The following is an 11,204-nucleotide window of genomic DNA, read 5'->3' as shown; positions in this document are numbered from 1 at the left end:
CACCCAGGCTGGAGTGCAATGGTGCAATCTTGGCTCACTGCAACCTCTGCCTCCCACGTTCAAGTGATTCTCCCGCCTCAGCCTCCCCAGTAGCTGGGATTACAGGCATGCGCCACCATGCCTGGCTAATTTTTGTATTTTTAGTAGAGATGGGGTTTCACCATAGTGGCCAGGCTGGTCTCGAACTCCCGACCTCAGGTGATCCACCCACCTCAGCCTCCCAAAGTGCTGGGATTACAGGAGTGAGCCACTGCGTTGGGCCTTTTTTTTTCCCTTTTTAAAATTATTATCATTTTTCATTTTACTAATCCTTGCCTGCATACATTTCCTCCAGGGTGCAGAGCTTATGTGGTTCTTTGACCAAATACTGCTCTAGTCACCGCATGTATTACAGACCTAGCTTATCCTCGTCAAATCAAATCTACACGGTTTTCCCAGCTTCTTGGTTTTCTTTCTTTCTTTTTCTTTCTTTCTTTCTCTCTTTCTCTCTTTCTTCTTCTTCTTCTTCTTTTTTTTATTTTGAGACAGAGTTTCATTCTTGTTACCCAGGCTGGAGTGCAATGGTGCAATCTAAGCTCACTGCAACCTCTGCTTCCTAGGTTCAAATGATTCTCCTGCCTCAGCCTCCCAAGTAGCTGGGATTACAGGCACCCACTCCCACGCCTAGCTAATTTTTGTATTTTTAGTAAAGATGGGGTTTCTCCATGTTGGCCAGGCTGGTCTCGAACTCCTGACCTCGGGTGATCCACCCACCCCAGCCTCCCAGAGTGCTGGGATTACAGGCATGAGCCACTGCACCTGGCCCTTGGTTTTCTTATAATCATCATTATTCTTTGCTGTGCCTACCTTTGTAATTTTTAGGTAATTGAATGTGCCCGCCCGGACTTTGATGATGTCCCCCACTGTTTCAAAAAACAAGAAATGGTTTTCCCGGAAAGGGACTTTCTTTTCCCTCTACCCATGCCCTGCGCGTTCCATCTGGACTTGTCCAAAATCCCTCTGCTTCCCACGAATGCCCCACTGTCCGCAGTCCCTACGTTAAGACCCCCTTCTGCCATCTCTCAGCACCCCCTGGCTAAAAACATTCTCCAAGCCTACTTGCCTCCTCAATTCCACCACTGCCACCAGTTATGAAAAGGTCCGGTGGTCACAGCCCACCTCCGACAGGTTCCTCCCTTCTGGTTTGATGCCTCTATTCATCGCAGCCCTACTGCACCTTCCGGGTTTTCTTGGCACCCCCAAGTTCCCCTTGGCCTGCAGGGTTTAGCTGTTTCCCCAGCAACAGCGGCCCAGAGGACAGCTTCCTTCACCCCCTAGTTCAGCCAAGTGAAGGCCAACACATCTCAAAAGGAATTTTGCTGGAAAATGAAGAGAAGGCAACACATAGACTCCGGGAAATGGAAAGGCACCGAAACAGAAGCGTTGGAGCCTAGAGATTTTTCTATCTTGTGTACCTCTTCCCTCAGACTGGCTCTGCGGCTGCGTGGAGGGCTCCCCTGCTCTGATACTCAGAACTTGTTTTTTTTTTTTTCATTTTTTTCACACTTGATCTTAGCTGAGAAGTGATGGATAACCTGCTTTTTCTGTTGTTTCTGTGTGTTTTTTTTTTCCGAGACAGGGTCTGGAATGCAGCAGTGTGATCATAACTTACTGCAGCCTCAAACTCCTGAGCTCAAAGGATCCTCCCACCTCAGCCTCCTGAGTAGCTAGGTCAACAGGCATATGCTACTACACGCAGCTAATTTTTAATCTTTTGTAGAGATGGGGTCTAGTTGGCCAGGCTGGTCTCAAACTCCTGGCCTCAAGCAATCCTGCTGCCACAGCCTCCCAAAGTGCTGGGATTATAGGCATGAGCTACCGCGCCTGGCAGAGTCTGTTTGTTTGTTTTTTGTTTTTTTTTAATATTTAATCTTAGCCAAAGGCTGAGAAGCGATGGAGAACGTGGATTTTTGGACATTAATTCTGCTGGGTTTGGTTTTCCAGTAGCCTATTCTCTTCACAGCCTTTCAGTCTAACACCTCTTTGGCCCTAGCTGCTGCCTGCACTTGCAGCCCTCCTGCAAGCCCACCCTGTACTGCCACTGGTGGCTGCCGTGGTTACAGGAGCTTCCTGCCTGTGGCTGGCAGAAGAGGCCATTTACTGCCCATTTGAAATCTCAGGCTTCCTCTGACTCTGTAGGACCCTGTGCCAGTCCGAGGGGGGCCAGGGTCTCAGCTCTGTTCCACAATGCACATGCCTGACCCACCCTGGGCCCTTATTTGCCCCAAGACTCTCCCTCAGCTACTCTATCAGGAATGGTTTTGAAGAATGCAAATCAGGACAGGCTCACAAACCTCAGAAACCTAAACTATATAGCAGCGGTAGTGGTGGCAGCAGCCAGCCACAAAAAGCAAGAGGCAGGTGAACCCCCAGCATCCCCCACCACCCACTTGCCTCCTCTGCTTCTGAGAGTTACGGTCACGCCACCACCCTTGGTCCCTATTCTCATACACTAGAGGACGGGTTAGCAGCTTGGCACTCCATGTTGCAAAGTTGCCAACCCCTGCCCTTCAGGAAAATGTCCTCGGCCGCCACCTCCCATGGACAGCTCTGCCTCCTTCCTGCCCTCTTCCTCCCCACTCCCTCCCACCCTAGTCATAGCCCCTTTAACTGTCCGGAGAACGGACCCGAAAGACGTGGATGGTCCCGTTACTGAGGGACACAACCAGGTACCTGCCATCCACCATGGTGGTAACCCTGGGCTTTTCCAGGCCGTGGTAGGCTGTCAGGAAGTCTCCAAGGAGGGACCCCTTCGGATCCAGGATCACCACCTTGTTAACTTCTCGAAGGGTCAGGAAGATGTAGCCCTTCTTATCCACAGACACGGAGCCCGGCTGGCAGCCATGCAGGCCTGGCCCCTTGTACTCCCCAACCACCTGGCCCAGCCCATCACAGATTACCACGCTATTCTGCTGCCAATCCGACCCCACGAAATGCCCCTGGGGGCTGGTGGTCAGAAACACCAGTGCCCGCAGGCCCCGGCTGGCCTTGCCCCCAGGAATGAACCGAGTGGCCAGGCTGCCTTCCATATTGTACACCTCCACGTGGCCCGCCACGCTGACAGCCACACGGTCCCCGCTTGGCAGCGCCGCCACCGCGTGGCTGGCCTGGGAGAGGCTCAGGGCCCGGCGCCACTGCACCTCGCCATCGGGGCTGATGAGATAGAGCCGTGCACCAGCGGAGAAGGCCACGGCGCTCTGCAGGGCGGCCACGCTGCAAGGGGAACAGCCCTCAGGGACCGGCACGGTGCCCTTGTAGTCGCCGTTGAGGGAGAAGCATTTCAGCGCCCGATTCTGTTCATCCGCCACCAGGATCTCCCGGGGGCCGAAGGGACACAGCCCAGTGATCCGGGGGGACCGCTTGTCCCCAGGCATCCGCGTGGGGAAACTGCAGGAAAAGATGGGTCTGGGGAGGAGGCCAGAGCCGTCCAGGTTCGGGCCCAGGGCTGGGCTGGGCTCCCGGGAAATTGACTTGAGCCTGCCTTTGAACTTTTTCTTCTTGTTTGGTCTGCCACCCCTGTGGGGCTGGGGTCCTCCATCCTCGTGGAGTATCTGGGCCCTGTCCTCCTCCAAGGTCTGGACTCCGTCTTCTCGGGTTGTCTGGGCTTTTTCCTCTTTTGGGGTCTGGGCTCCATCTCTGGCCTGGGGTTGGACCCCACCCTGTCTCTCCGTCTTCGGTGCATCCTCTCTCCTGCTCTGGCTCTCCTCACCTCCCTGGGTACCAGGTCCGTCTTTCCCACCATCCTTCTGGGGCTGCTGCTCCTCAAAGGACAGTTGAAGCAGGTGGCAGTTCTTGTCCAGCAGCCCAGGATGGAGCTCCAGCTGCGGGAGCAGGCAGGGGGCCGGCCCCGGTGCCCAGGGGCAGCCCTGCAGCTGCCGGAGCCGCTGTGCAATCGCCCCTTCCAGGGAGAGGATCTCAGCCTCTCGCCCCAGGCTGAGTACCCGGCGGGCAAAGGCGGCCGCTGCCCTGGCCACCTGCTCACGGCCCTCGAGCTCTGCCAGCCTCTCCCGAGCAGCCTCTTCAGCAGCCTCCACGTGGGCTCGTAGCTGCCCCAGCACCTCCTGCTTCTGGGCCAGCAGGGCCCGGAGGACCCCCTCAGCCGCCTCCTCCACCTGTGTCCCCACCCGGGCCGCCTGCTCCCGCAGCCGGGCCAGCGCCTCCTTCTCCATCCTCCGCGCCGCCTCCAGCTCCACCAGGTTACTGTCCACACCGGCCAGCAGCTCCTCCAGGCCTGGCCTCCGGGCACGCACAGCCTCGGCCAGAGGTAGGCAGGGGTGGTCCAGGTGGGGGTCTAGGCGGCACTCTCTGCACAGCAACTGCGAGCAGGGCTGGCACAGGAAGCGCAGTGCCTCCCCGGGGTGCTGGGGACACTGAGCCGCCTGGCGCTCCCGGGCCTCCTCATCATACCATCCCGCCCTGTAGCCCACCAGGTCCACCACGCGGTGGGTGTGGGTCTGGCGGGTGCAGCGGTGCCCGTCGGCACAGGCCTGGCACAAGTCGTCGGCACAGTCCAGGCACCGGGCCGTGGCCGGCCCCCCGGCGCTGGTGCCACCCACCAGGGGACACAGGGCACAGGCTGGCTTCCCGGCACGCAGGTCTCCACAGGCTCGGGCCTTCACCAGGTCCAGCAGCCCATTGACGAAGAAGTTGGTCTTGAAAGCGGCCACCCCCTCAGGTGGCACGGGCACGGTCTCGCGACACTCGGGGCAGCGGATGTGGCTGCCATCAGCCAGCTGGCCCAGGCAGTCCTGGCAGTAGGTATGCAGGCAGGGCAGTGTCTTGGGTGCCTGCAGCTGCTCCAGGCAGATTTTACAGGCCAGAAAGTCACTGCTCAGGGCCTCTAGGAGGGAGGGCGAGGACCCATGGGAAACCATGCTGCAGGCAGAGGCATCAGGATCAGAGTTGAGAATGCACCTTCACCAGCTCACCATCTAGCTTCTACCCTGCCCCACCCCCCACTGTCCTCAACCCCCACGGGATCCCCAGGGCTAGGGGCTGACCCAAATGGCCGGGAAGGAACCTAAGGTCTCACCTGAATGGCCAGGAACTTCCTTCTAGTCTTCTGAGGACTTGGGCCACTTGCTCCTGAGCGAAGGAGCTGTCCTCCTCCTTCTCCTCCTCTTCCTCCACTTCCGTGTGTACATCCAGCAAACGTAAAAATGTCAGTGCTACTTGTTGGATCAGACCTGCGAGAAATGACAAGACCAGGAGTCCCTGGCCTTAGCTAATAATTGAATCCTCAGCGTCCCCAGTTCACAGGCCTTGTGGCAAATGTGGTGCAAGCCCTCCTGTGTGCGCAGGTACCGGGGTCCTGCTGTATGGGGTGCCAGGGTGCGAGGGGCAGGCAGTAAGGACACAGATGGGGATCCCAGTGGGCAGAGATGCCTAGGTCCTGCCAGTTAGGATAGAATCTTGCAGTAGTTTAGGGGGCTTTAATCCTCCAAGCCCCATACACCTGCCTTCTTTTTATTTTATTTTATTTTACTGTTTAGCAATAGGGTCACCCTCTGTCACCCAGGCTGGAGTGCAGTGGCGTGATCATAATTCACTGCAGCCTCAAACTCCTAGACTCAAGTCTCTCGAGTAGTTGGGAGTACAGGCATGTGCCACGATGCCCAGCCTTTTTTTTTTTTTTTTTTTTGAGACAGAGTCTCACTCTGTTGCCCAGGCTGGAGTGCAGTTGTGTGATCTTGGCTCACTGCAACCTCCACCTGCCAGGTTCAAGCGATTCTCCCGTCTCAGCCTCCCAAGTAGCTGTGATTACAGGTGCGCACCATCATGCCTGGCTAATTTTTGTATGTTTAGTAGAAACAGAGTTTTGCTCTATTGGCCAGGCTGGTCCTGAACTCCTGACCTCAGGTGATCCACCCTCCTCGGTCTCCCAAAGTGCTGGAATTATAAGCGTGAGTCACCACGCCCAGGCACCCAGGCCATTTTTTAAAAATTATCACTTTTTGTAGAGATGGGGTCTTGCTATGTTGCCCAGGCTGGTCTCCAACTCCTGGCCTCAGGCGATCCTCTCGTCTAGGCTTCCCCAAAGCATTAGGATTACAGGCATGAACTACCGCGCCCTCCTGGCCATACACCTGTCTTCTGCTAGACCTGGGGCAGTGTCGTGGGTGGTGAAGGCCCCACTTCCTGCATCCAACAGTTTCTAAAGGGGATTCTGGAGCGGGCAGAAAAAAGGCCCAGGGGAAGTGCTGGCCCCCTTCCGGCTGCTGGCTCACCCTCAGATCGACTTGGCCTTGGCTTATCTCCTGGAGTTCTGTTCTTTTAGCTTTTCCTGCTGAACGCATTCCAGAAACCTCTGGAGGGAGGGAGTCCTGAGCTCCTGGCACAGTGGCTGAGACCTACTTGTTGGGCAGACTTGGTGGAATGTCCCCTTTTCTGGGGCCGGGAGACCTCAGAGAGTGGGATGGGGTCTTTCTTGTGGGACCTGTGGCCACGGAGCGGAGGGAGGCGGGTGCAGTTTCCCGCCTGCCCTCTCCTCCTGCCTTCCGGGTGCCTCTTCCCCACCGCGCTCCCCTCCCTTCCTCCTCCTCCCGTGCTCTCTCTCCACTCCCCTCCCCCTACTCCCTCCGCTCAGTCCTTCCTATAGCTGTGCCGCCCCCAACCCCTTACCTAGCCAGAGCGGATCTTGGCCTCTAGGATGGCAAGGGGGCCTGGGGCCTGGGGCCTGGAGGCCGCTGTTGCTGGGTGCCTGAAAAAGAAACAAAACTGAAACTAATTGTACTTGTGGTGCAACTTCCGTCCCAGCCGGGGACACACCGACTCGCCTCGCACAGCCTCAGGCCCCGCCTTCCTCCCCACCAGGCCCTGTCCTCTCCCTCGGAGGCCCCCACCCCAGCAGTGGGCAGGCTTGGGCTGGAGTCCACCAGCCAGGTCTGCCTGTCAGTCCAGCCTCAGGGCTAAGTGTGTGTATGTCATAAACGGAACTACCTGAGGGCAGGTTCTCTGAGTAGAGGGTGGAGGGTCACAGGGTTTATTTGTGGGAAGAAATGAGAGCTCATCTGTGATTCAGAGACCAGGGTAACTAGATGCATGGCCTCAGGCAGGGTCTGCAGCTTTGCTAACACCCCTGGCAGGCAGGTGCCTGCAAAGCCTCATTTCATAAACCTTTGCTGAGCTGTAGGAGAGGCTGTGGGGGATCGGATAAGAAGCCTCAAGCTGAGGGAACAGCACAGGCTTCCTGGAGGAGGCATCAATGAGATGAGTTTAAAGAAGGCGGGAGGATCTCTTGGGCCCAGGAGTTCAAGACCAGCCTGGGCAATATGGTAAGACCCAGTCTCCACAAAAAATTAAAAAACTAGCCGTGCATGGTAGCAGGTACCTGTAGTCTCAGATACTCAGGAGGCTGAGGCGGGAGGATCACTTGAGCCCAGGAGGTCAAGGCTGCAGTGAGCCATGATGGTGCCACGGCACTCCAGCCTGGAGGACAGAGCAAGACCCTGTCTAAAAAATAAAACAATAAGAGGGCATAGAGGGCTGGAGAACACTGAGAAGAATGTTCTCGTTCCAGGTACTGGGAACAACAAGGGTGCATCCCCATTTAGGATGATGTGTGTGGAGAGGATACGAGAGTGTTGGTGAGAAGCCTGCATTTTATCAAAAAAGACAAAAGAATCATTGCAGGAGATTTCCCTCAACATTTCATGAAAAAATAGTTTGTATTTTGAGATGAAGCCTCACTCTGTCGCCCAGGCTGGAGTACAGTGGCGTGATCTCAACTCACAGCAACCTCCGCCTCCCGGGTTCAAGCGATTCTCCTGCTTCAGCCTCCCAAGTAGCTGGGATTACAAGCAACCACCACCAAGCCCGGCTCATTTTTGTATTTTTAGTAGAGATGGGGTTTCACTATGATGGCCAGGCTGGTCTTGAACTTCTGACCTCAAGTGATCCACCCGCCTCGGCTTCCCAAAGTGCTGGGATTACAGATGAGAGCAACCATGCCCTGCCCCATTTTATGAAAAATTCAAAGCACAAAGAAGTTAAAAGGGCCGGGCGCAGTGGCTCACGCCTGTAATCCCAGCACTTTGGGAGGCCAAGGCGGGCAGATCATGAGGTCAGGAGATCGAGACCATCCTGGCTAACATGGTGAAACCCCGTCTCTAATAAAATTCAAAAAAAAAAGAAAAAAAAAATTAGCCGGGCGTGGTGGCAGGCGCCTGTAATCCCAGCTACTCGGGAGGCTGAGGCAGGAGAATGGCATGAACCCGGGAGGCGGAGCTTGCAGTGAGCCGAGATTGCGCCATTGCACTCCAGCCTGGGTGGCAGAGTGAGACTCCCTCTCAAAAAAAAAAAAGAAGAAGAACTTGAAAGGATTGAAGTGAACACCCATATCTCCACAATTTCTATTCTACAATTATCATTTTAGCATAGTTAATTAATGACATACATATGCATGTTTGTTCCTTTTTATCCACATGGCGGAATTTAGGTAGGAAACTGAACCTGTGAGATCTCACTCTGGCAGCAGTGGAGAGGACAGAAGGAAGCCTGACCTCAGGGTCCGGGTGAAAGGTCTCCAGGGGCTGAGACATAGATGCCAGAGAGGTAGGTGGAAATCCAAAAGAGACAGGGTCACAGAGGCCACGGCGGGAAATGCTGCACTTCTAGAAGGACCAGGGGGTCGGCACTGTTGAATGCTACTGACCAGACAGGCAACCAAGGTGAGGACAGAAAAATAGGCCGGGCGTGGTGGCTCACACCTGTAATCCCAGTGCTTTGGGAGGATCACTTGAGGCCAGGAGCTCGGGGACCAGCCTGGTCAACATGGTAAACCTTTTATTTTTATTTTAAAAATAAAAAATAAAAATAAAAAACCAAACTTAGCGAGGCATGGTGACAGGCACCTGTAATCTTAGCTACTCAGGAGGCTGAGGCAGGAGAACCGCTTAAACCTGGGAGGCAGAGGTTGCAGTGAGCCTAGATTGTGCCATTGCACTCCTGGACAACAGAGTGAGACTCCATCTCAAAATATATATGCATATTAGCTGCCTGGTGGCTCACACCTGAAGTCCCAGCTATTCAGGAGGCTGAAGCAGGAGGTTCACTTGAGCCCAGTAATTCAAGGCTGCATGCGCCATGATCATGCCACTGCACTCCAGCCTGGGTGACAGATAAGACTATCTCTAAAAAAAAAAAAATTAAAATTAAAATTAAATTCTGTGTTGTGAATCTTGTAAGGTCTCAATATAATGGTCAAGGAAGGCCATTATAAGGCTTCCAGCAGGGAAGTTTGGACTTTGTCCTATAGGTATTGGAGGGGGTGGCCAGCACAGACATTTGTTTGTTTGTGTTTTGTTTGTTTGTTTGTTTGTAGAGATGAGGTCTTTCTGTGTTGCCTAGGCTAGTCCTGGGATTATAGGCATGGGCTCCTAAGCCCGGCCCCCAGCAGAGGTTTTTAATCCTAAATTATAATGTGGATACTTTAAAACACTCATATCATCCTTTTAATGCAATTAACTACTTCTTTCCCGTGTGTATGCCCTTTCATCTCTGTCCGTATTTTACATAATTATATTTTTAGGGTACATATACTTTTTGTCTATAAAACTTAGCACTAGGCCGGGCACGGTGGCTCAAGCCTGTAATCCTAGCACTTTGGGAGGCCGAGATGGGTAGATCATGAGGTCAGGAGATTGAGACCATCCTGGCTAACACGGTGAAACCCCGTCTCTACTAAAAAAAAAAAAAAAATACAAAAAACTAGCCGGGCGAGGTGGTAGGCGCCTGTAGTCCCAGCTACTCGGGAGGCTGAGGCAGGAGAATGGTGTAAACCCGGGAGACGGAGCTTGCAGTGAGCTGAGATCCGGCCACTGCACTCCAGCCTGGGCGACAGAGCAAGACTCCGTCTCAAAAAAAAAAACAAAAAAAAACTTAGCGCTATACCAACTGGTAAACAAAATTATGAGGCAGGTGGGGTGACCCATGCTTATAATCCCAGCACTTTGGGAGGCCAAGGTGGGAGGATTGCTTGAGTTCACGAGTTGGAGACCATCCTGGGCGACGTACTGAGACCCCCTGTCTCTGCTGAAAAAATAAAAAATTAGAAAGGGGGTACATGTTCTCAGGATCTCCCAGGGCTGTGTCACAAGTCATTAAAAATAATAATAATAATGTGCCTGTAGTTCCAGCTACTTGGGAGGCTGAGGTGGGAGGATTGCTTGAGCCCCAGAGTTCAAGACCGGCCTGGGTAACATTGAGGTAGAAATTTAAAAATAATAGTAATAATAAGTACTGCATTCATTCACTCCAAAAAAAGTAAAAGCCAAGGCCCAGAATGTGGGAAGGTAAAGGTTAAAAAGAAAAGTAGAACAATTTTTCCTCTGCCTAACAAGCTCACTTCCAGGACAGTTAAAAGACAACGCTGTTCGAGAAGTCGAAACCAAAGGAATAGGCTCCAGACAGCCTCCCTCTAAAGCAAAGGTGAAGAAGATAAAAAAAAAAAAAAAAGACAAATGTCTGTATTCAGCCAGTTCTTGTTTTTTCTTTTGATGCAGTTATAAGGCCACCAGCTATGCCAGGCCACGAGTGCCAAGTCATCTATACTATAGATTATGTGACCTGTCATTATATGATTAACTGTCTTTGTTTTGCTTCTCCAAGTTTGCTTATAATAATCCTGCTCAGTCTTTGCTCAAGGCTCAGCTTTTTGGATGTGAATCCACTGAGCCAGCGCACACCTTAGAAAAATATCCTCCTGTATTCACCCATACTGGTCTCTCTAGTCCTCTGTATCCTACAACAACACAGAGAAATCTCATCTCTAAAAAACAAACAGGACAGGCAGCGGCTCACACCTGTAATTCCAGCACTTTGGGAGGCCGAGGTGGGCAGATCACCTGAGGCCAGGAGTTCGAGACCACCCTGGCCAACATGGCAAAACCTCGTCTCTGCTAAAAATACAAAAATTAGCTGGGTGTGGTAGCACGCTCCTATAATCCCAGCTACTTGGGAGACTGAGACAGGAGAATCACTTGAACCCAGTAGGCAGAGGTTGCAATGAGTCAAGATCGTACCACTGCACTTCCGCCTGGGCACCAGAGTGAGACTCTATCTCAATAATAATAATAATAACAACAACAACAACAACAACAACAAACAAACAAAATTATGGGAGGCTATTGTGTGGACTGAACTCCTGCATTAGACTCCTGCCAACC

General features: G+C 53.2%; 1 protein-coding gene across 3 annotated transcripts; it reads right to left on the bottom strand.

The window, feature by feature from the left end:
* Nucleotides 1-292: 292 nt before the first annotated feature.
* Nucleotides 293-6,817, bottom strand: TRIM56 (tripartite motif containing 56). 3 transcript variants are annotated; one of them, XM_033192350.1, is made up of 4 exons: nt 6,661-6,812; nt 6,267-6,475; nt 5,072-5,225; nt 293-4,914 (listed from the first exon to the last, which is right to left on the bottom strand). In XM_033192350.1, exon 4 carries the CDS (start codon nt 4,911-4,913, stop codon nt 2,646-2,648), a length of 2,268 nt encoding a protein of 755 aa, XP_033048241.1. In that variant the 5' UTR covers nt 4,914; nt 5,072-5,225; nt 6,267-6,475; nt 6,661-6,812; the 3' UTR covers nt 293-2,645. The 3 variants fall into 3 exon arrangements, with proteins under 3 accessions (XP_033048241.1, XP_033048242.1, XP_033048240.1); XM_033192351.1 differs by having other exon boundaries at nt 6,267-6,346; XM_033192349.1 differs by lacking the exon at nt 6,267-6,475 and having other exon boundaries at nt 6,661-6,817.
* Between the last annotated feature and the right edge of the window lie 4,387 nt (nt 6,818-11,204).

Source organism: Trachypithecus francoisi, unplaced genomic scaffold (genome assembly GCF_009764315.1).
Source record: "Trachypithecus francoisi isolate TF-2019V2 unplaced genomic scaffold, Tfra_2.0 Lachesis_group4, whole genome shotgun sequence".
NCBI lineage: Eukaryota > Metazoa > Chordata > Mammalia > Primates > Cercopithecidae > Trachypithecus > Trachypithecus francoisi.
This window is presented reverse-complemented; position numbering and strand designations above follow the sequence as displayed.